The sequence below is a fragment of the Vulpes vulpes genome, chromosome 16 (assembly GCF_048418805.1).
Source record: "Vulpes vulpes isolate BD-2025 chromosome 16, VulVul3, whole genome shotgun sequence".
NCBI lineage: Eukaryota > Metazoa > Chordata > Mammalia > Carnivora > Canidae > Vulpes > Vulpes vulpes.
Window position 1 is genome coordinate 33,376,879 of NC_132795.1, and position 23,248 is coordinate 33,400,126.

The 23,248-nt window shown below is 42.9% G+C and overlaps 1 protein-coding gene across 8 annotated transcripts in view; it reads left to right on the plus strand.

The window, feature by feature from the left end:
- Window positions 1-6,454: 6,454 nt before the first annotated feature.
- OS9 (OS9 endoplasmic reticulum lectin) overlaps window positions 6,455-23,248 on the plus strand; it is a 31,164-nt gene continuing 14,370 nt past the window's right edge. For 3 of the 8 annotated variants that reach the window (XM_026001826.2, XM_026001830.2, XM_026001831.2), the window contains exons 1-5: window positions 6,464-6,694; window positions 7,073-7,249; window positions 8,078-8,141; window positions 8,272-8,348; window positions 8,536-8,634. In XM_026001826.2, the coding sequence (XP_025857611.1) occupies window positions 6,533-6,694; window positions 7,073-7,249; window positions 8,078-8,141; window positions 8,272-8,348; window positions 8,536-8,634 (579 nt within the window). In that variant the 5' untranslated portion in view covers window positions 6,464-6,532. Of the gene's footprint in view, window positions 6,695-7,072; window positions 7,250-8,077; window positions 8,142-8,271; window positions 8,352-8,535; window positions 8,635-23,248 lie in introns of all 8 variants that reach the window. The other 5 variants (XM_026001825.2, XM_072742734.1, XM_026001828.2 and 2 more) reach the window with 4 other exon arrangements.

Sequence of the window (23,248 nt, forward strand, 5' to 3'; positions counted from 1 at the left end):
ATTTTGCCCTCATTATTGAAATAAATTTTCACTGGCCATAACATTTCCAGTGGAAGTTATGTTCTTTCATCACACTGCAAATACCATCTATTGTCTTCTGGCTTTCATTACCATTGAGAAGTCAGTTCTTAATCTTACTGTTGTTCCTCTGAAGGTAATCTGTCTCTGGCTGCTTTTCATCTAATTTTATTTTTATTGTGGTAAAACTTAAGTGCACAGGCCTTATATGTTGTAGATCAATGAATTTCGATAAATACATACACCAGGTAACCCACACTCTGGATGCTTTTAAAATTTGCTGTTTTTCTTTGTGTTACCCAGTTTCACTGTGATATATCTGTGTGTAGACTCCTTTTCACCTATTCTGCTTGAAATTCAGTAGACCTCTTGAATCTGTAGATTTGTATCTTGCATTAAGTTCTGGAACATTGGGCAGCCTGGGTGGCTCAGCGGTTTAGTGCTGCCTTCAGCCTGGGTTGTGATCCTGGAGACCCAGGATCAAGTCCCACATCAGGCTCCCTATGGGGAGCCTGCTTCTCCCTCTGCCTGTATCTCTGCCTCTCTCTCATGCTCTGTGTCTCTCATGAATAAATAAATAAATAATATTTTTAAAAAGTTCTGGAACATGCTCAATCATTATTTTTGTTTTATTCTCTTTTATTCCTTCTTGAACTCCAATTATATTTCTCACTTTTCTCTATGTCTTATTTTTCTCATTCTTTTAAAAAATATTTATTCATGAGACACACACACACACACACACACACAGAGGCAGAGACACAGGCAGAGGGAGAAGCAGGCTCCATGCAGGGAGCCCAATGTCGGACTCAATCCCGGGACTCCAGGATCATGCCCTGGGACAAAGGCATGCGCCAAACCACTGAGCCACCCAGGGATCACCTTATTATCTATCATATTCCTCTCTTTGTTGCTTTGTATTTCATTCTGAATAATTTCTTCCAATCTATTTCCTAATTCATTACTTCTATTTTCAAGTAAATCTAATCTGCTTTTCAAGTTCTTTAAAAAAATTTAAATGAAAAAATTTAAACACAATCAAAAGTAAAGTATAATGAGTCTCTATGTACTTACCATCCTGCTTCAACTATTATAAAATATGGTCATTTTGTTTCATTTCTATCCATACGATTTCTCTCAGACTCCCACAGAATTATTTTAATGCAAAGGCTAGACATTGTACCATTTCTTTTTTTTTTAAGATTTTATTTATCTATTCATGAGAGACACAGAGAGAGAGAGAGAGAGAGAGAGGCAGAGACACAGGCAGAGGGAGAAGCAGGCTCCCTGCAGAAGCTGGGACTCCCGGATCACACCCTGGGCCAAAGGTAGGTGCTAAACCACTGTGCCACCCAGGAATCCCAACATTATACCATTTCACTGGTAAGTACATGAGTATATATCTCTAAGAGATAAGGACAATTTTTTTTACATAACCATAACACAATTATGGCATCCAGCAAAATTAACAATAATGCCTTGATACTATATAATATCCAACAAGTATCTAAATTTCCCTAATTGATTCACAAAAGTCTTTCTATAGATAATTTGATTCAGGAGGCAAACAAGATCTACATTGCATTTGATTGATACATATATATTTTTAAGATTTATTTATTTACTAGACAGTAAATTTACTTTATTTACTTCCTCTCTAGGAAGACAGTGAGAAAGAACATGATTAGGAAGAAGGGCAGAGGGAGAGAATCTTAAGCAGACTCCCCATTGAGTGTGGAGCCCAACATGGGGCTCAATCTCACCACCCGAGATCATGACCTGAGCTAAAACCAAGAGTTGGATGCTTAAGCAACTAAGCCACTCAGACCCTCTAGTTGGTATATTTCTTTTTTTTTTTAAAGATTTTATTTATTTATTCATGAGAGACACACACATCGAGAGAGAGAGAGAGAGAGAGAGAGAGAGAGAGAGAGGCAGAGACATAGGTAGGGAGAAGCAGGCTCCACGTCAGGGAGCCTGACGTGGGATTCGATCCCAGGACTCCAGGATCACGCCCTGCATCAAAGGCAGGCGCTAAACCACTGAGCCACCCAGGGACCCCCTGGTTGGTTTATTTCTAAACCTCATAATCCACAATGGTTCTCTCCCCTCCCCATTCTTCTCTACATGTATTTGTTGAAGAAACTGGGGTGTTGATTCTATTTTATTTGATTACATTCCTGATAGTGTTGTTCAATATATTTTCCTATTTCTCATATGTCCTGTAAGCTGATAGTTATATTTAGAGTTTTGTTTTTTGGCAAGAGTCCTTCATAGATAATGCTTTGTACTTCCTATTGTATCTCATTAAGAAGCAGATAATGTTTGGTTGTTTCTCTTTTCATGATGTTAAGTTTTATCAGCGTACACACATGGAACCAACTTAATTCACCTATAAGCCTCTTACATAATGTTTCTGACAGTCATTGATGACTATTGTCTGGGTTAATTATTTCATTGGAATTGTAAAATAATAACAGTAATTTATTCCCTCTGCATTTATTAGCTGGAACTCTTCTACGAAGAATAAATTGCTTCTTAAACTATTTAGTTTCTTTATCTATTTGGTTTTTAGTTTAAAATGTTATTTTTGGGGGATCCCTGGGTGGCGCAGCGGTTTGGCGCCTGCCTTTGGCCCAGGGCGCGATCCTGGAGACCCGGGATCGAATCCCACATCGGGCTCCTGGTGCATGGAGCCTGCTTCTCCCTCTGCCTGTGTCTCTGCCTCTCTCTCTCTCTGTGACTATCATAAATAAATAAAAATTAAAAAAAATGTTATTTTTGGGAAGCCGAGTGGCTCAGTGGTTTAGCACTGCCCTCAGCCCGGGGTGTGATCCTGAGACCTAGGATCAAGGCCCACGTTGGGTTCCCTGCATGGAGCCTGCTTCTTCCTCTGCCTGTGTCTGTGCCTCTCTCTCTCTCTCTGTGTGTGTCTCATGAATAAATAAATAAATAATCTTTAAAAAATAAAATGTTATTTTTTTCATTTCTAGAAACTAATTTTATTTTTTAAAGATTTTATTTATTTATTCAGGAGAGACACACACACAGAGGCAGAGACACAGGCAGAGGGAGAAGCAGGCTCCCTACAGGGAGCCTGATGTGGAACTCGATCCTGGGTCTCCAGGATCACAACCCGGGCTGAAGGCAGATGCTCAACTGCTGAGCCACCCAGGCTGCCTGCATAATTATTTTATAATCTGTGTTAGACAATTACAATATATGAAGTCTTCAGTGCATTTTTTCATTGTCTTCTACCTTCCAGTGTGGTAAGTCTAATGCTGTGCTGATTTTTTTAAAAAATATTTTATTTGGGATCCCTGGGTGGCGCAGGGGTTTGGCGCCTGCCTTTGGCCCAGGGCGCGATCCTGGAGACCCGGGATTGAGTCCCACGTCGGGCTCCCGGTGCATGGAGCCTGCTTCTCCCTCTGCCTGTGTCTCTGCTTCTCTCTCTCTCTCTATCATGAATAAATAATAAAAAAAATTTTTTTTAAATATTTTATTTGTTTGAGAGAGAGAGAGAGAGCGAGCACGCGCGCAAGTTGGTGGGGAGGCGGGCAGAGGGACAAGTAAACTCCCTGCCAAGGGCAGAGCCCAATGTGAGGCTAGATCCCAGGACCCTGAGATCATGACCTGAGCTGAAGTCAGATGCTTAACCGACTGAGCCACCCAGGTGCCCCTGTTCTGATTTTTGATCCTGATATGCAACTTGTTCTTTCTCTCTGGAAGCTTTTAGAATTATTTCTCTGTGTCCAGTGTTCTGAAATTCTATAATGACGTGTCTTGGTGCGGGTCTGATCTGTTTTGCTGGATAGCGTGCCTTTATAATTAAGTCTCAATTGTTCATTTCAGGGGAATACTTTTGAATAATTGCTTTAATTGTTTCTTCCCTTCTGATTCTTTGTTCTCTTTCTATAGCTCTCATCATTCAGATATTCAATCTTCTGGACTGGTCCTCTAATTTTTATTGATTTTCTCCTTAAGTAGAGCAAATTTGATTTTCAATTTTATTCTCCAGTCTTTCTTTCTTTTTTTTATTTCCCTAGGCAAAGAACTTTATTAACCTTGTTTCAAACTTTATTCCCAGGCTTCTTCTGCTTAATTAGCTGCAAAGAATGAATTGTGTATAAGCAAAAACTGAAAAGAGCTGCAGGGTCCAAGGGGCTTGGGCTTGAAAATATTAGAGATGTAGATTTGATCAGATCCATGAACAAAATTTTTAAAAGCAGCCATAATATAAAATAGCAGCTCCCAGTAACTTCTTCAAGTTTTATCTTCTTCATAAGTTGACTCAATTCAGTTTACTTCATTCTCGGAAGCATCATCAAAATTCTCCACAAGATCTGGAACTTCATCATCATCATCCTCTCCAGTAGCAAGAGGTGCTGTTGCATCCACAGATTGTGTGGCCAGAGCTTCAGCCAGTCTTCTTAAACTAGTCAGACTGTTGCACCAAGCTGGTTTAAGATCCTGGGTAGCATTTCTGCCAGCTGCTTTGTCTCCGCGTGGCCTGAGGTGGTGAACGTGTTCCCTGCCAGTGATGCCTGAGTTGTTAAAGTGGATCACTGTTTCTTGGCTGGTGAACATATTCACTTCTTCAATACCAGAGATACTGTTTATTCCTAACTTCTTTAAAGAGAACTGAAGTTTTTTATCATCTGCTATAGCTGTTCTATGAACCTTCTTTCTTTTTAAAAGAATTTATTATTTTTTAAAGACTGTATTTATTTATTCATGAGAGACACAGAGAGAGGCAGAGACACAGGCAGAGGGAGAAGCAGGCTCCACGCAGGGAGCCCGACATGGGACTCGATCTGGGTCTCCAGGATCACTCCCTGGGCCGAAGGCAGACACTTAACCACTGAGCCACCCAGGTGCCCTGAACCACCTTCTTCCTGTGAGCAGTTCCTTTGCCACCAATGTGCACAAGTGCTTGCAGTCTGGTGAGTTTCTCCGGTTTCATGATAGTGTCTTTCATCTTGCTGGAGGGGAAATGGGACCGTGCAAGGGAACCGGGTTGGGATTAGGTGCACACACTCGGGGATGCAGGATGGCAGCTAGAGGGAGGCTGGAAGTTCTAGTCTTTCTGTTGAATTTTTATTTCTGCAATCATGGTTTTGATTTTCAAGAGTTTTGTTGTTGTTGTTCTTGTTGTTTTCTCAATAGCACTTCCTTTCTAGGGATGCCTGGGTTGCTCAGTGGTTGAGCATCTCCCTTTGGCTCAGGGAGTGATCCTGGGGTCCTGGGATGAGTCCCCATTGGGCTCCCCACAGGGAGCCTGCTTCTCCCTCTGCCTGTGTCTCTGCCTCTCTCTCTCATGAATAAATAAATCTTTTTTAAAATAGTAGTTACCTTCTAAATAGCTTCCTGTTGTTGTATTATGATAATATATTATCTCTCTGAGGATAGTAATGATAGATTCTGGGGGTTTGTTTTTTATTTTATTTTCCCTTGTAATTTCTGCTTTTTCCAAATTGCTTCTCCCCGTCCCCTTCTTGTCTGTTTTGGTTTCTTTCTTGTACACTAAGGGATTTCCTTAAATGTCTAATAATCCTTGGCTGCCTACTTATACTTTAGAGGACATTAAAAAGCTGATTGGAAAAACTATGTGAGGGCTGGGACATGTAGGCCAGGAGCTTAATTGTAGAATTCCTTCAACTTTTTGATTAACACAACCCTAATGAATCTCTGGGACTTCTCTTTTGGACTGGTCATATTCCCCAGAGGAGTTTTTCCAAAAGTATAATCATGCTCTCGTTGATCTTTGTTTAGGAGTTACCATTCCTTCATTTGTTTTCTAACTTCTAAAATATTGCTGCTGTTGTCTCCTTTCCCTTTCGGGGCCTGGAGGATAGTGCGGGCATTTGCCCCCCCCCCCCCAGCCCCACCCCTAGGCTTTAGCTGGAAGCCTCCGTTATTTCTTTAGGATCATTTCATTGGAGGACAACTATGGGATCATCGTGTAGAAAGGTTTTGACACGCATTCCTAGATTGCCCTAAAGTTTTATGTATACATGAAAGGAGAATGCTTTTACATAATAATTGTTTTTGCAACAAGTATTCAGTAACTTTCATGGGAATTGCATGCACTCACCCATCGGCCTCAATCCTCCACCTGGCGGGGGCAGGCTACCAGGCAAGAAACGACTAAAAAAAAGAGAGAGAGCGGGAGAGATAAAGACCTGCACACGACAGCTGGGCGAAAACAGAAAGAGGACTCCAGGGAGCCAGCGCACTAGACCGCGCCTCCCTGGCAACGCGGGAGGGTGGGAGGCGGTCTGCCGCCGTCGATAATTGGTTGGGCTCCTGGCCAATCACGAGCAGCGAGTGGCCTTGCTCACTGTCGGGGTCCACCTCCCCGTGGGCTCCGAGGCCACGCTAGCAAATGGGAACAGGCCTGGCGGGAGGGACAGGCCGCGCAGCCAATGAGAGCTCCAGGCGGCCATGGGCGGGGTGAGGCCGCTGCCAGGTTTAGGGCGGAAGGAGCGGCGCCGGGTAGGAAGGTGAACGAAAGATGGCGGCGGAGTCGCTGCTGTCCGGTCTGTTGGGGCTGCTGCTTCTGGGGCTCCTGTTACCCGCAAGTCTGACGGGCGGTGTCGGCAGCCTGAACCTAGAGGAGCTGAGCGAGATGCGCTATGGGATCGAGATCCTACCGCTGCCTGTCATGGGAGGCCAGGTGAGGAGGCGTGGAACAAGGGAAAGGGGAGAGGGAGAGCGAGAAGGGCCGCCGTGCGGTCCGCCGCGGGCGCCCAAGAGCAGCCGGGCGGGGTAGTGGGGGTCACGATGACGGCGGAGGGTCGTTGCCTGAGACCGCTCGCCCCGGGGCCGGGCCTGGGAGCGGTGGGGGCTCCCGCTGTCCGCCTCGGCTCCTGATCGGCACCCAGACTGCGCCGCGGAGAAGCGGGAGCGCTCGGCGCTCGGCCCCGCACCGCCGCAGGACCTGGGGCGCGTTCTGACGTGGCTGGGCTTTTCCCCGGTCCGGACGGAGGTCCCCTGGTTGTCGCTGACCCCGCCTCTCTCTGCCTCCCTGCCCCCCGACCTCCTCCTTTCCCAGAGCCAGGCTTCCGACGTGGTGATCGTCTCCTCCAAGTACAAGCAGCGCTACGAGTGTCGCCTGCCGGCCGGAGCTATTCACTTCCAGCGCGAAGGGGAGGAGGAGGCACCTGCCTACCGAGGGCCTGGCATCCCCGAGTTGTTGAGCCCAATGAAGGATGCTCCTTGCCTGCTGAAGGTGAGAGGGGTTGGGGAGAACGGAATGCGGGCCCGGGAGCTAGCTATCCGTGTGGGAACCAGAGTGCCCCTGAGCGAAGAGGGTCGAGAGGACCTGTGGGAGTTAAGGCGATTGGAGGAGTAGACATTGTACAGGCAGGAAAGAAGCAAAGGACCGGCAACCACTGATGACACTTTGCTGAATGAAGAGGAGGGTTAGGATAGAAGAGCTCCGAGTCATGGCTAAGCCAAGATTGAGGTGCCTGAAGGGGTCACTGTGGGCAGGAGAGAAGCCCTCCCCGTAAAGTCACCCCTGCCTCTGTCACTCTCGGCCCAGTGTCCTATTTTACTTTCATCGTAGCAGTTTTCACGATCCAAAGTCATCTTACCGGCTGAATCGCCAGCTTATTTATTTTTGGCCTGGAATGTGGGTACATGAGGTCAGAGCATTTATCTTGTTCACAGCTGTATCCCCACTGGCTGGAACAGCCCACTGAATGTTGTAGAAGTTCAATTAATGTTTGAATACTCTATATTTTCCTCGTCCGAGTGCTTCGCGGATGCCATGATGTCTTACCTTTGTGGAAGGCAAAAAAGGATTTTTAAAGTCTTTTCAAAGGAAGGAGTGAAAAGACCACAGGTAGAAAACATACTCTGGAGGTATTTCTTCCAGTCACAGAAGGAAAGCAGCCCTTCCTCCTCACTGAGATTCTGGAGAATTGAGTGTGGAAGCAGAGGGGATGAGAAGTAGTTGAGAGGCTATGTGTCTTGGAGCCAGGAGAGATTCAGGTTCCAGGCAGAGACGTCCTGCACTCTATCCCCTTGATTGTTCATTTTTTTTTATTGTCAGACCAAGGACTGGTGGACCTATGAATTCTGTTATGGACGCCACATCCAGCAGTACCACATGGAAGGTGACTCACGCCTACATTTTCCCTAAGCCCTCAGCAACACGTCATGGAAGGTGACCTGCCTCCCCAGTCCCCTTCCCTCTTTGTCCTCTTAGAAGGGAGTAACGGTGCTTCACTGTGGTTTCTCTTACAGATTCAGAGATCAAAGGTGAAGTCCTCTATCTCGGCTACTACCAGTCTGCCTTCGACTGGGACGATGAGACAGCCAAGGTGGCAAGTGTTTGGGATTGGGAGAGAACGGGGTCCTGGCTGTAGACTAAGCGCCCTGACAAGAAGGGGTGGGTCAGAATTAGCTGACATGTTGCTTGGGGCTTGGTGGCCATTAGGACAAAGTGCCATTCTTCCTCTTTGCTGTCTTTCCTTCCACCCCTGCCCTCCTTCTTGATGTCCTCCCCAGGCCTCCAAGCAGCATCGCCTGAAACGCTACCACAGCCAGACCTATGGCAATGGATCCAAGTGCGACCTCAATGGGAGGCCACGGGAGGCCGAGGTTCGGGTGAGTCTCAAGAGAGGGAAATGGACCATCCCTCAGTGACAATTTAGATTCTAAGGGAAGAGGGCGGGGTTGCAGGTTATACTCTAGGAGGTCTCTTGCAGACTCCAAACTCTAATTTTAAGACTCCTTTTTCCAATTGGTAGCTGGATGCCACTGCCCGGATAGTCCGAGGCACTTCACATCTGCATTTCCCAAATCCTCTCCTCAGAACCCCTAGCCATGCCTATTCTTTCTTCCATGTTTCATCTCTTTATCACCTAAGCTAGAAAGCTGAGCATCATTCCTGACCCTTCCTTTCTTCGTTTAACGTCAGTGAGGTTGTACTGGTGTCGGCATGGGCTTCTGCTCTGGGGATACAGTGATGGACAAACATGTGGACCCTTCCCTAGACAGGAAGATATGTTAACAAAAAAAATCAGAAATGAGTCTGTGACTACAAACCGAGGAATGGTGTGAAAGAAAGGAATTTAGTAAATCAGTTAATGACAAAGCCGATTCATTCTACCTCTAGATTTCTCTGACCACTCTCTTCTTTCCTATGGTTGGTGCCTTCATCTCTCACCTGCATTACTGCCATCAGCCTCTTAACAGGTGTTCCTGATCTAGTGGTCCTTAACTGAATTCAGGCAGGCAGATTTATGGTGGGAAAGGTTCTTCAGGTGCTTTTAATGTGTATTCACAAATGTAAACACCTATAGAGACCAGAATCACACACCTGATCACACAAGAATTCTCTTTCTGTAATACAGACTTGCACATGCAATTGTGTTCTGGTAGATGTTGAACACTAATCACCAGTATAGAGCAGTGGAGGGGGAGCCTTGATTTGTAACATTTGTTGATATCTGTGGTATAAATATTCCTACCATGGCCAGATTCATGCTATCAATGTGTTGTCAACCATCTTGCAACATTCCTGAAAATTTACCAGTTGGCGGTTGTGAACTAGTGTGAGCTGACTCCCATCATATCAGTATAGCAAGTATTACTTCTCTGTCCACTCCTGGAAAACCTTCAGTGATTCTGCTTTGGCACAAAGGCTAAGATCCAAATACTTCAGCAAGGTGAGGGTGGCAGGGGAGTGGTGGGAAGCCCTCAGATTCTGGATGTATTTTGAAGGTGGATCCAATGAGATTTGTTGATGGATTGGATATGGGGTGGAGTCGGGTATGACTCCAGGGTTTTTTTAGCTTGAGCAACTGCCATTTGCTAAAATGGAAAGGAATAGGGGGAAACGAGGTTGATGTTAGACATGGGAAGGTCAGAACGACTATAGATACCCAGTGGTGATGTCCAGTTGGTAGTTGGCTCTGTAATTCTGGAGATATAAATACTCATTGTGTTTCTTCCCCACTGGCCTTCTTTCTGCTCTTTGAATCAGTGGGTCTCCTTGTTCCTTCTGCGTAAAGCTGTCTTCCCCCAGGTTTTTGAGTGCTTGGCTCCAACCCCTCATTCAGGTTATATATCCCTGTGACACCTTCACAGGGAGCCCTAATGCAGGCACACACAACACACACACCCTTCTGCCCCCATCCTGGTAAACATCTGCAGTGTTTTATATTCTTCAAAGCATGTATCGTTTCCTGAAATTATCTTATTTGTTTGAGTTTAATATTTTTCTTGGTCTACCCCGACTAAAATAAGTTCCAGGAAGGCAGGGACTTTTTTTTTTTTTCCTTTTATTTTTTGTCTGTCTTACTTTGTGCTGTATCCTTGGTGCTTGGAACAGTGCCTGGCACCAAGAAGGTGCCCAGAAATTATTTGTTGAATGAATGATAAACCAATTCAGATGTTTTTTTGTTGTTGTTTCTTTTTTTTTTTTAAGATTTTATTTATTTATTAATGAGAGACATACAGAGAGAGGCAGAGACACAGGCAGAGGGAGAAACAGGCTCCATGCAGGGAGCCCGATGTAGGTCTTGATCCCGGGACTCAGGGGTCATGCCCTAAGCCGAAGGCAGGCACTAAACCACTGAGCCATCCAGGGATCCCCCAGTTCAGATGTTATTTATTTCATGTGAACTTTTGCCTTACCCAGAAGGTTAGTTAGGTTTCTTCAGCATTTCATATACACATATCCACGTCCACATATATCCATGGCCTAGTCTGTTTGGGCTGCTAGAACAAAATACCACAGACTGAGAATCCTATAAACAGAAATTTTTTTCCTTCCAGTTCTGTAAGTCAGAGATCAGGGCGCTAGCATGTTCGGGTGAGGGCCCTCTTCCAGGTCATAGACTTTACTATCACATTGGGCATAGATGTTTAGGGGGACACAAACATTCAGACCATAGCAACCCACAGGCATTTATTATCTTTTAACATATATAATCTGTTATAGCACTTGCTTTATTATATTCTTTTTTTTTCTTGAGATTTATTTATTTATTCATAAGACACACAGAGAGAGGCACAGACATAAGCAGAGGGAAAAGCAGGCTCCCTGCAGGGAGCCCGATGTGGGACTCGATCCCAGGACCCCAGGATCATGACCTGAGCCGAAGGCAGACGCTCAACCACTGAGCCACCCAGGCATCCGTCTTTATCATATTCTAATTATTATTTTTTAAAAGTGGACTCCATACCCAACATGAAGCCCAATGCAGGGCTTAAACTCAAGCCCTGAGATCAAGACTTAAGTTGAGGTCAGGAGTCAGATGCTTAAACAGCTGAGCCACCCAGGTACCCCTATTTCTTGATTACTATCCGTAGCTTCAGTAGACCAGAACTGAGGGCAAAGACTGCATTTTCCTCCTATCTGTTGAATATATGTCCTAGGCCAAGCACTGTATAGAAACTGGGGATAAAATGGTGACTGAAACACCTAGTCCTGCTCTCAGGAGATGGATATTAAATAAACAACCACAACGAGGGATCCCTGGGTGGCGCAGCGGTTTGGCCCCTGCCTTTGGCCCAGGGCGCGATCCTGGAGACACGGGATCGAGTCCCACGTCGGGCTCCCGGTGCATGGAGCCTGTTTCTCCCTCTGCCTCTCTCTCTCTCTCTCTCTCTCTCTCTCTCTCTCTCTCTCTGTGTGTGTGTGTGTGTGTGTGTGACTATCATAAATAAATAAAGATTTAAAAAAAAAAAAAAAAAACAACCACAACGAGCGGGATAAAATCTAACCTTTGAAGTACGTGTCATAGGGGGCCACACAATAAAGGAACCGGCCGAGTCTAAGTAAAGGGGGGGCTGCCTGGAGAACGTGACCTTTGAACTAACAGTTGAAGGCTGAGGAGTTGGTCTAGCAGGTGTAGAGGAGTGAGAGAGGGAAGAGACATACCAGGTGAAAGGTATGGTAAGTGCCAAAGGCCTGGAGACAAGGGGCAATTGATAGCTCTTCACAGTGACTGGAGAGAATTGTGGGTAGGGAGTGTGGGGTGTGAGGCTGGGCAAATGTTAGGGGACAGTTTACATGTCATGAAACTCTCGAGCCATGTTGAGGAGTTTGGATGATCTGAGAAATAAGGGAGGAAACCAAATGAAATATTTTAAGTGGAATGATGACATATCCAATTTTGGTTCTGAAGGCTCACTCTGGCTGAAGTGTAGCAAATGATTGGGAGGCCAGTTAGGAGATGTTTGCACAGTCCAGGTGAGAGAAGAATGTGGCCTAGGGATGAAGAAATGTGAATTTTGGGGGAACTTTAGGGGCCAGAGTCAATAGAATAAGATTCATGGGTTTCTGGCTTGAGCAACTGCATAGATGGTGGTTCCATCTATAGTATCTGTAGCTTGAGTAGGCCAAGGTATGGAGTAGAGAAAGGAATATGTCTGGTGGAGGAAAATGATGATTCTGGTTTTGAGTATGATGATTTGGGTGGCTGCAGGCATCCACGTAGAGATGTCTGAGGAGGCTGTTGGATCTGTGGGTTTGGAGCTCAGGAAAGGGATCGGAATTAAACCTGGAGGGCTGGGAGTCATCAGCATATTGGCTATAATTGGAATCATGGGCTGGATAAAATCCTCCCAAGGAAACAGTACCTAGTGAAAAAAGTGGAACAGAACGTTGAGGAAGCCATCATTAAAAGCATGGGCAGAAGAGGGCTTTGCCGAGAAGAAGGGGCCAGAACGGAGACGACAGTGACATATCTCAAAGAGGGACTGTCCATGGCCACAGGTGGATCTGAACCTTTCGGGAAGAGGAAAATTAAAAACTGCTGGTAGATGATTATAGGAATTATTATTTTAATAAAAGCAAAAGCAAAGCAAATAAATGCACAAGGAAATAAGAATTCACACAGTAGGCGTGGGAACCAGATGGAAAGTTCTAAGTCCTCTACTCCCTGAGTCTCTGGGACTCAGACCTGTGAGCAGAGGTCACTGGCGATCTTTGCTCCAGCGGTGTTAGTAGGGGTAGTAAAGAAGTGGAAGCCTTTGAAGAAGTCTGGATATGAAGGGGAGGGAAAAGGTGAGCACTAGAGGGGTTATGAGGTTGGGGAGACTGGGGCTTCGTTGTTGTTGTTTAGTGTTTTAAGATGGGAACATGTGTAAATGCTGCTGGGTGGACCTGGCATAAAGGAGAAGGAGAAAAAGAGGAGAAAGAAGGGGAACGTGGGCAGGCCGGGTAGGGCATTGCAGGAGCGCCGTTACCCTGAGAGCATCTAGGGTTGTCACGGGAGTGAAAGGGTGTGGTATTTGCTGGGGGGTCTGGAGGTTTCAGTGGCAGACAGTTGAGGGCATTCCTATCGGGCTGTTTCTCATTTTTCAGTTCTCATATCCTGGTAGACCACCCATGTTCATTGCCTTCGTGATTGAGCAAACCTCCCCCTCCAGGGCAAACACTGAAGTTCCATCTTCTCAATGCCTCCTGGGTGGGAGCGGTGTGTGTGGTGTTTGGTAAAAGTGCAGCTCCCGTGGGGTTTGGGAAACTAGCCTTCTTGAATTGAACGAATCTGGATCCCTAATCTCAATTCTTAGATTAAGTAAGATTTCACAGAGATCTAAGATTTCCCCTTTCTAATCTCTAATTATGAAATTTTTCAAACTTACAGAAAATAATGGCCTGAAAATCCACTGCCAGGGGACACGGATGTTAACATTTTGCAATATTTGCATCAGAAAGGAATAGGATACTAATGATAGAGTTAAAACCCACCCTCTCATTTCTTCCCTCCCCCTCCTCTCCAGAAACAACCACAACCATGTCTGCCCTTGCTTTGTACTTTTTTTTTTTTTTAAGATTTTATTTATTTATTCACGAGAGACACAGAGAGAGGCAGAGACATAGTCAGAGGGAGGAGAAGCAGGCTCCATGCAGGGAGCCTGATGTGGGACTCGATCCCGAAACTCTGGGATCACGTCTGGAGCAGTAGGCAGATGCTCAACTGCTGAGCCACCCAGGCGTCCCTTGCTTTGTATTTTTAGCAGTTGTACACATATCATAGGCACTATATATTGTTTTGTATTTTAAAATTATACATTAACAGTATCAACTTGCTTTTCCACTAATCAGGATTTGCCATCCTGAAGCATGATGCAGAGATCTAGTTCAGTGATTCTAATGGCTGCATTGTGTGTCATTGTTTACTTACTATCCTCTACTGAGGAGCAGTTGGGTTTGAACTCTGCACAGTGATGCAGTGGAGGGCTTGTTGTGAGTATGCAGGAGTTTGCCTGAGGGAAAAGCCAAGAGGGACAACAACAGAGTTACAGGGAAGGCATATCTTATTGGTGAATGTGATGCATTTTTCAATGTCTTTAATGTGTATGTATTCTTTGTTTATTTTTATTAATATTAATTTTTGGTTATGGTAAAATAGACACAAAAATTACTATTTTAGGGGCACCTGGGTGGCTCAGCTGGTTAAGCATCTGCCTTCAGCCCAGGTCATGATCCCAGGGTCCTGGATGGAGCCCCATGTCACGCTCCTGGCTCAGTGGGGAGCCTGCTTCTCCCTCTACCCCCTGCTCGTGCTCTTTCGTGCTCTTTCGTGTGCTCTTTCTCTCAAATAAATAAAAATCTTTTAAAAGAAGTTACCATTTTGGGAACCCTGGGTGGCTCAGCAGTTGAACATCTGCCTTTGGCTCAGGGCATGATCCCAGCCCAGGGATCGAGTCCCACATTGGCCTCGCTGCGTAGAGCTTGCTTCTCCATCTTCCTATATCTCTGCCTCTTTCTCTGTCTCTTCTGAATAAATAAATAAATAATATAAAATAAAAATTAAAAAAATAAAAAGTTACCATTTTAACAATTTTTAAGTGTACAATTCAGTGGCATTAACTGCATTAACAGTGTTGTATAACTATTACCACTATCTATTTCCAGAACAATTTCATCATCCCAGACAAACTCTATACCCAGGAGGTAATAATTACCCATTTCTCCCCCCTCCTCCAGGCTCTGTCCTGCTTTCTATCTGTATAAATTTGCTTGTTCTGGGTACTGCACATAAGTACATCACACAATATTTGTCCTTTAGTGTGTGTCTGGCTTATTTCACTTAGCATAATGTTTTCAAGATCCATCCATGTTGTAGTATGTATCAGAACTTTATTTCTTTTTATGGCATATTCCTCTTGTGGAACACTTAGTAATATTCCATGGTACGTATATTCCATATCTTATTTATTCATCTGTTGATGGATGAATACTCTGGTGTTTCCACCTTTTGGCTATTGGCTATTAGGGCAGCCCCGGTGGTACAGTGGTTTAGCATTGCGTTATGGGGTGTGATCCTGGAGACCCGGGATCGAGTCCCACGTCGGGCTCCCTGCATGGAGCCTGCTTCTAACCTCTGCCTGTGTCTCTGCCTCTCTCTCTCTCTGTGTCTCTCATGAATAAATAAATAAAATCTTTAAAAAATAAAATAAAATAAAGCTATTGGCTAATAAAGCTGCAAGGAACATTGATGTACAAGTATCTGTTTTGAATCCGCTTGAAATTTTTTTTTAATCAGACAACTATCTAGCTCTCTTTTCTTTTATAAAAATTAATTAATTTAAATTCAATTAGTTAACATATGATGTATTATTGGTTTCACAGGGAGAGGTCAGTGATTCATCAGTCTCATATAATGCCCAGTGCTCAGCACATCACCTGCCGTCCTTAAAGCCCATCACCCTGTTACCCCGTCCCCCTCCCCCCTCTCCTCCAGCAACGCTCAGTTTGTTTCCTATGACTAAGAGTCTCTCACAGTTTGTCTCCATTTCTGATTTCATCTTTTATTTTTCCCTCCCTTTCTCTATGATCCTCTGTTTTGTTTCTTAAATTCCCATATGAATGAGATCATATGATAATTGTCTTTCTCCTATTGATTTATTTCACTTAGCATAATATCTTTTGGTTCCATCCACATCATTGCAGATGGCAAGATTTCATTTTTTTTTTGTAATGGCTTGAGTCATATTCTATTCTCTCTGTATACACACACACACACACACACACACCACATCTTCTTTATCCATTCATCTGTCGACGGACATCTGGGCTCTTTACATAGTTTGCCTATTGTGGATATTGCTGCTATAAATATTGGGGTGCAGGTGCCCCTTCAGATCTCTACATTTTGTTTCTTTGGGGTAAACACCTGATAGTGCAATTGCTGGGTCATAGTGTAGCTCTATTTTCAACTTTTCAAGGAACCTCTATACTGTTTTCCAGAGTAGCTGAACCAGCTTGCATTCCCACCAACATTGTAAGATGGTTCTGCGTCCTTGCCAACATCCATTGTTTCCTGACTTGTTAATTTTAGCCATTCTGAGCTGGTGTGAGGTGGTATCTCATTGGGGTTTTGATTTGTATTTCCCTGATGCTGAGTGATGTTGAGCAATTACATTGAATTTTATATTAATTTGGAGAGAATTGATATTTTATGATACTGATTCTTCATTCACAATGAACATAATGTATACTTCTATTTACTTATTGCCTTGTATATTAGTAAGATTTTAATTTTCTCTACAAAAGCTTTTGTATATCTCATATGAGGTTAGTTCTAGATACCTTGTAGCTTTTATTTGTCTTATGTGTATAGGCAAATGTTTCAACCGTACAGGTACCTTATAGTTTTCGATGCCATTGTAAATAGCATCTTTCATTTTTTTTATTTTTTTAAAGATTTATTTATTTATTTGAGGGGATCAGGGGAAGCGAGAGAAGGAGAGAGAGTGAAGCCTGATGCAGGGCTTGATCCCAGGACCCTGAGATCATGACCTGAGCTGAAATTAAGAGTTGGGGGATCCCTGGGTGGCACAGCAGTTCGGCGCCTGCCTTTGGCCCAGGGCGCAATCCTGGAGACCTGGGATCGAATCCCACATCGGGCACCCGGCGCATGGAGCCTGCTTCTCCCTCTGCCTATGTCTCTGCCTCTCTCTCTCTCTGTGACTATCATAAATAAATGATAATAATAAAAAAAAAAATTTGAAATCAAGAGTTGGATGCTCAACTGACTAAGCTACCCAGGTGCCCCGTAAATGGCATCTTTTAAAAATTACAGTTTCTGATTGATTGTTGCTGGGGTAATAGTCACATTATTAATTTTATATATTAATCTTATATTCACAACTTTACTGAACTTCCATTTCCAATAGTTTGCAGGTTCTCATAGACTTTCTATGTGGATAATTATGTTGTCTGCAAATAGGGAAACTTTGGCTTCTTCCTTTCTAGTCTTTTATATATTTTATTTTTCTTATACCTGTAGTGCAGTAGAAGTGTTTATGGTGGGCCTCTCTGGCTAGTTCTGACTTTATTTTTCTTTAAAGATTTTATTTATTTATTCATGAGAGACAACAGAGAGAGAGGCAGAGACACAGGCAGAGGGAGAAGCAGGCTCCATGCAGGGAGCCCACTGCAGGACTTGATCTCGGGACTCCAGGATCACACCCTGGGTCAAAGGCAGGCGCTAAACCTGCTGAGCCACCCAGGGATCCCGGCTTGTTCTAACTTTAAAGGAAGTGCTCCTGAAGGGCAGCCCCGGTGGTGCAGCGGTTTAGCACCGCCTGCAGCCTGGGGTATGATCCTGGAGACCCGGGATTGAGTCCCACGTCAGGCTTCCTATATGGAGCCTGCTTCTCCCTCTGCTTGTGTCTCTGCCCCTCTCTCTCTCTGTCTCTATGAATACATTTAAAAAAAAAAATCTTAAAAAAAAAAAAAAGTGCTCCTGAAGTTACACTATTAACATGATATTTTCCTATAGGCTTTTTGTAGACACCCCTTATGTGAGTGAAGTTCCATTTTATTCCTAGTTTGTGGAATATTTTCATCATGGGTAGGTGTGGAATTTTAACACATGTTTTGTCTATATCTATCAAGATGATCATATGATTTTTCATCTTTATTTTTTAATATGGTGAATTCAAACTAATTCATTGTCTAAGGTCTTTTTTACCCTTGTGTTTCTGGAATAATTCATGGTCATAAGGTATTTTTTTAAAGATTTTATTTTCTTTTAGTATGTAATCTCTCTACCCGACGTGGGGCTTGAACTGACAACTCTGAGATCAAGAGTTATGTGCTCTATCAACTAGGCCAGCCAGGTGCCTCTTGAAATATTCTTAATACATTAACATATTCGGGACACCTGGGTGGCTCAGTGGTTGAGCATCTGCCTTTGGCTCAGGGCGTGACTGCGGGGTCCTGGGATCAAGTCCCACATCGGGCTCCCTGCATGAACTGCTTCTCTCTCTGCCTGTGTCTCTGCCTCTCTCACCCTCTCTGTGTCTCATGAATAAATACAATCTTAAAAAAAATATATTGACATATTGTTTCCTAATATTTTAATTGATTTTTACAGCTCTTTTCTTTTTTTTAAGATTTTTATTTATTCATGAGAGACACAGAGAGAGAGGCACAGACACAGGCAGAGGGAGAAGCAGGCTCCATGCAGGGAGCCTGACATGGGATTCAATCCTGGGATCTCCAGGATCACGCCCTGGGCTGAAGGCAGCGCTAAACCCCTGAGCCACCTGGGCTGCCCTACAGCTGTTTTCATAAGTGAATTCGTCGACAGTTTTCTTGTATTGTTTAGTCTTGTCTTGGTATCAAATTGTATTAGCTTCATAAATGTCTTGAGAAGTTTCTCTTTTTCCTTGTTCTCTGGAAGAGTTTGCTAAGATAGAGATTATTCTTTAAAGGTTTGGGAGAACTCTGTAAAACCACCTCATCCCAATACACCACAATACTATATATTGTGTATTGTGGGGATGGTTTTTACTAGTGATTTCATTTATTAAATGATAATAAGAGTCTTTCATATTAATGCATGAAGCATTAACAAGTTACAGTTTCATAGGCCATTATTGTCTAAATTTTCAAGTGTTTTAGTATAAAATTGTTTTATGTTTATTTTTAATAATCATCTTTTATAGATTTGTGCCTTTTTAATTCCTTTTTGTTTTTTAAATTTTATTTATGTATTCATGAGAGACACACAGAGAGAGAGGCAGGGACACAGACAGAGGAAGAAGCAGGTTCCATGCAGGGAGCCCGACGTGGGACTCGATCCTGGGTCTCCAGGATCACGACCTGGGTGTGAAGGCAGACTCTCAACTGCTGAGCCACCCAGGCGTCTCTTAATTCCTAACATAAACTTTGCCTTTTCTTTTTGTTGTTCTATCTTGCAGAAGAAATGTCTGTTAGTCCATGAGCTGCTTTTTGACTTTGCTTATATTCTCTGCTATCCTTATTATTTCCTTCCTTCTCCTCTATGTTTATTCTCTTCTCTTTCAAACCCTTGAATTTTTATCACACTTAAAAAATTCAATATTTAGGGGATCCCTGGGTGGCGCAGCGGTTTGGCGCCTGCCTTTGGCCCAGGGCGCGATCCTGGAGACCCGGGATCGAATCCCACATCAGGCTCCCGGTGCATGGAGCCTGCTTCTCCCTCTGCCTGTGTGTCTGCCCCTCTCTCTCTCTCTCTGTGACTATCATAAATAAATAAAAATTAAAAAAAAAATTAAAAAAAAAAAATTTCAATATTTAATTTTTTTGATTAGATAGTACATTCTCATAGCTCAAATATAGAAATGCTTATATATATATATATATATATATATATTTTTTTTTTTTTTTTGCTTATATTCGTTTTATAGAGAGAGAGCATGTGCGTGGAGGGGAACAGAGAGAGGTAGAGGGATAATCTTAACTCCAAGCCCAGCACGGAGCTGACATGAGGCTTGATCTCGTGACCTGACCCTGTGATCGTGACCTGACCTGAGATCATGACCTGAGCCAAAATCAGGAGTTGGGTGCTCAACCAACTGAGCCGCTGAGGTGCCCTCAGGGTCTTTTTTTTTTTCTTAAGGAAACTACCCCCCCCCCCCCATATGGGGTTTGAATTCATGACCCCAGGATCAAGAGTCTCATGCTCTACTGGCTCTACTGACTGAGCCAGCCAGGTGCCCTGACTCAGAGATTTTTTTTTCAATGTTCATAAAACATTTCTCCTTGAGCTCTTTCCAAATACATATACAAATAGCTTCATTTTCCTTCCTTTTTTTTTTCTTTTTGTCTATTGTATAATTGACATATAACATTATATTAGTTTCAGGTATACAATACACAATGTTTCAGTGTTATATATATATATTGCAAAATGATCACAATAAGTCTAGTTACAATTTTTTTTCTGGTCATGAGAACCTGTAGGATCTACTCTCTTGGCAACTTCCAAATATACTATATGGTATCATTAACTAAAATCACCATGTTGTACATCTCCCTGACTTATTTATAACTAGATGTTTGTACCTTTTGGCCTCCTTCACTCATTTTGCCCATTGCACCATTGTTTTTATTTTTTTAATTTATTTGTATTATTTAAAGATGTATGTATTTATTTATTTGAGAAAGAAAGAGAAAGCACAAGAAGGGGGAGGGGCAGTGGGAGAGAGAGAATCCTCAAGCAGATTCCCCACAGGGTGTGGAGCCAGACACAGAGCTCTATCCCAGGACCCATGGATCATGACCTGAGCTGAAATCAAGAGTTGGATGCTTAACCGACTGAGCCACCCAGCTGCCCTGTTCTTATTCTTTTTAATAGTTGTTATTCTCATACAGTGTGCTATCATTTGGCTAAATAGTTCCCTGTGGATGGACATTTAGGTTATTTAACTCTTATTAACACAGAAGTGCTACAGTGAATAACCTTGTACCTATAAAGTATATGTAGGTTAAATTCCTGGAAGTAGACTTGGGTGATTTTTATACATACTGCCAAGTTACCCTGCTTAGGTAAATTACTCTCCCTCCAGCAATGTATTAGAATGCCAGTTACCCTACAGCTATGCCACCTAGTGTATTTTTAAGCTTGTGGATTTTGGCCAATCATCAGATAGGCATCAGGTAAACAATGATTTCTTAATGTGGTTGTAATTAAGTAAAGGTAAATAATCTTAGGCCTGTTTAAGAGCCATTTCTCTTTTCAGCCTTTACTCTTCATTCAACCATCCAAATTCTTTGCTCATTTTCCTAATGGATTGTTGCTCTTTTTCTTTTAAACTTTGAATAATAGATTGTCCGTTGTCCATAATAGGAATTGTGGGATGTTTCACTCACTTTCTCCTTTCCTAATTATGCATTGTAAATGTAAAGCTCCATTTCACTCCATGTGGGTTGCATCCCTCAAGTTTTGATATGCAGTGTTTGCATTTTCATAAGATTATTTATTTATTTGAAAGAGAGCACGAGTGGGGGGGAGGGGCAGAAGAAGAAGCAGACTGCCTGCTGAATAGGAAGCCTGAAGGGCTCAGAGCTCAGAGCTGGATCCAAGGACCCTGAGATCATGACCTGAGCTGAAGGCAAACTCAAAGCCACCCAGGCACCTCTCCATTTTCATTGTTTTTTTGTACTTTGAGAACTTACTTTAGATTTAAGCTTATTATATTTCTAAACAGATGTGTTTTATTTTTGTGGTTTTTATATAATTGTTATTGATTTCTTTTTTTTTTTTTTTTAAAGATTTATTTATTTATTCATTCAGAGAGAGCGAAGAGAGAGGCAGAGACACAGGCAGAGGGAGAAGCAGGCTCCATGCAGGGAGCCTGATGTGGGACTCGATCCTGGGTCTCCAAGATCACACCCCGGGCTCTAGGCGGCACTAAACCTCTGCACCACCGGGGCTGCCCTTGTTATTGATTTCTAATTTTATGCTATTGTGTCAGTGTTTTGTTGGTGATTATCGACTTTGGTGAACTTTAAAAAATGGTCTGGGTGTGCCTGAAAGCATGTGTTTTTCTCTATTCAGTTCAAGACTAATTGTATTGGTCAAGTTTTCTACTAACTTCTTTTTGTCCAGGTGGCCAATTATTGAAAGAAGTGTATTAAAATTTTCACTGATGATGGTGGATTTGGCAATTTTGTTAATTTTTCCTTCAGATATTTTGAGGCTGTTAGATACATATTAAATTTAGAATTGTAATATATTCATGGTAAATTATTCCTCTTATATTTCTCTTGTTCCTTAATATTGTGGTCATATTTTTCCTAATTACATTTTTAAAATATTGTGGAATATACCACAATACATAAGATGGCATAAAATGTGCATGTATTGTGTAAGGATGCATAAAGGGAGTACCCATCTAATGGCCTTAGGTTATGGAAGAATGCAGGCAGTACCGTAAAAGTTCCTCAGTGCCCCCACACACCACATCCCTCTCTCTGTCTTTATCAAAGAGGTAACAGCTATCCTAACTTTATGAGAATTTCTTTGCTTTTCTCTATAGAGTTTTGCCATCTGTGTATGCATCTCATTTAATTTATCCTTCTTCTGAACTTTATACAAATGTATTTTGTGACAACTTGCAGAGTGCATACAAGGAAGTCTGAGATTTTTTTTTTTTCTTTTGCTCAGTACTGTGTTTGACATTCAGCCCCATGCGGGGTGGTAGCTGCAGTGCACTCGCCTACAGGCCTGTAGCATAGTCTTTTGTATATAGTTCATCCTCTGTTCATCAGTTACCTTTCACAGACATTTGGGTTGGTTCCAGTTTTCTGCTGTTACCCAAACCTGCTACTAGGTACAAAATTCTTTTAAGTATCTCCTAATATAATGTGCAAGAATGTTAAAGGAGAATTTTGCCCGGGTATACAATTGCTGAGTCATAGGATGTGAAGGTAAGCCCCGGTTCTAGTTTATTTGGCATTGCAGGATATTTTCCTAAGGTTTTGTTCCCATTCATATCCTTATTGCAATACCACTTCCCAACATTCCATATATATATATTACTAATGTATATTATGGGACTTTGAATTTTTTATTAATTTGTTGGGTGTATAATGGCATTTCATGATGAATTTCTCATTTCACTGATTCCTAAAAACTGATTGTTTTTTCAAGTATTTATTAACATGAAACTGATTTAAACTAATATACTTAGGGAATCCCTGGGTGGCTCAGCGGTTTAGCACCTGCCTTCAGCCCAGGGCGTGATCCTGGAGTCCCGGGATTGAATCCCACGTCAGGCTCCCTGCATGGAGCCTGCTTCTCCCTCTGCCTTTCTCTCTCTCTCTCTCTCTCTCTCTCTCTCTCTGTGTGTGTGTCTATCATGAATAAATAAATAAAATCTTAAAAAAAAATAATGTACTTAATTGATATCCTAATTTTAAGCCAAACTTTCATTAGAAATTAAACAATTTATTGATCCTCTAATGTTAAATCAATTTTGCATT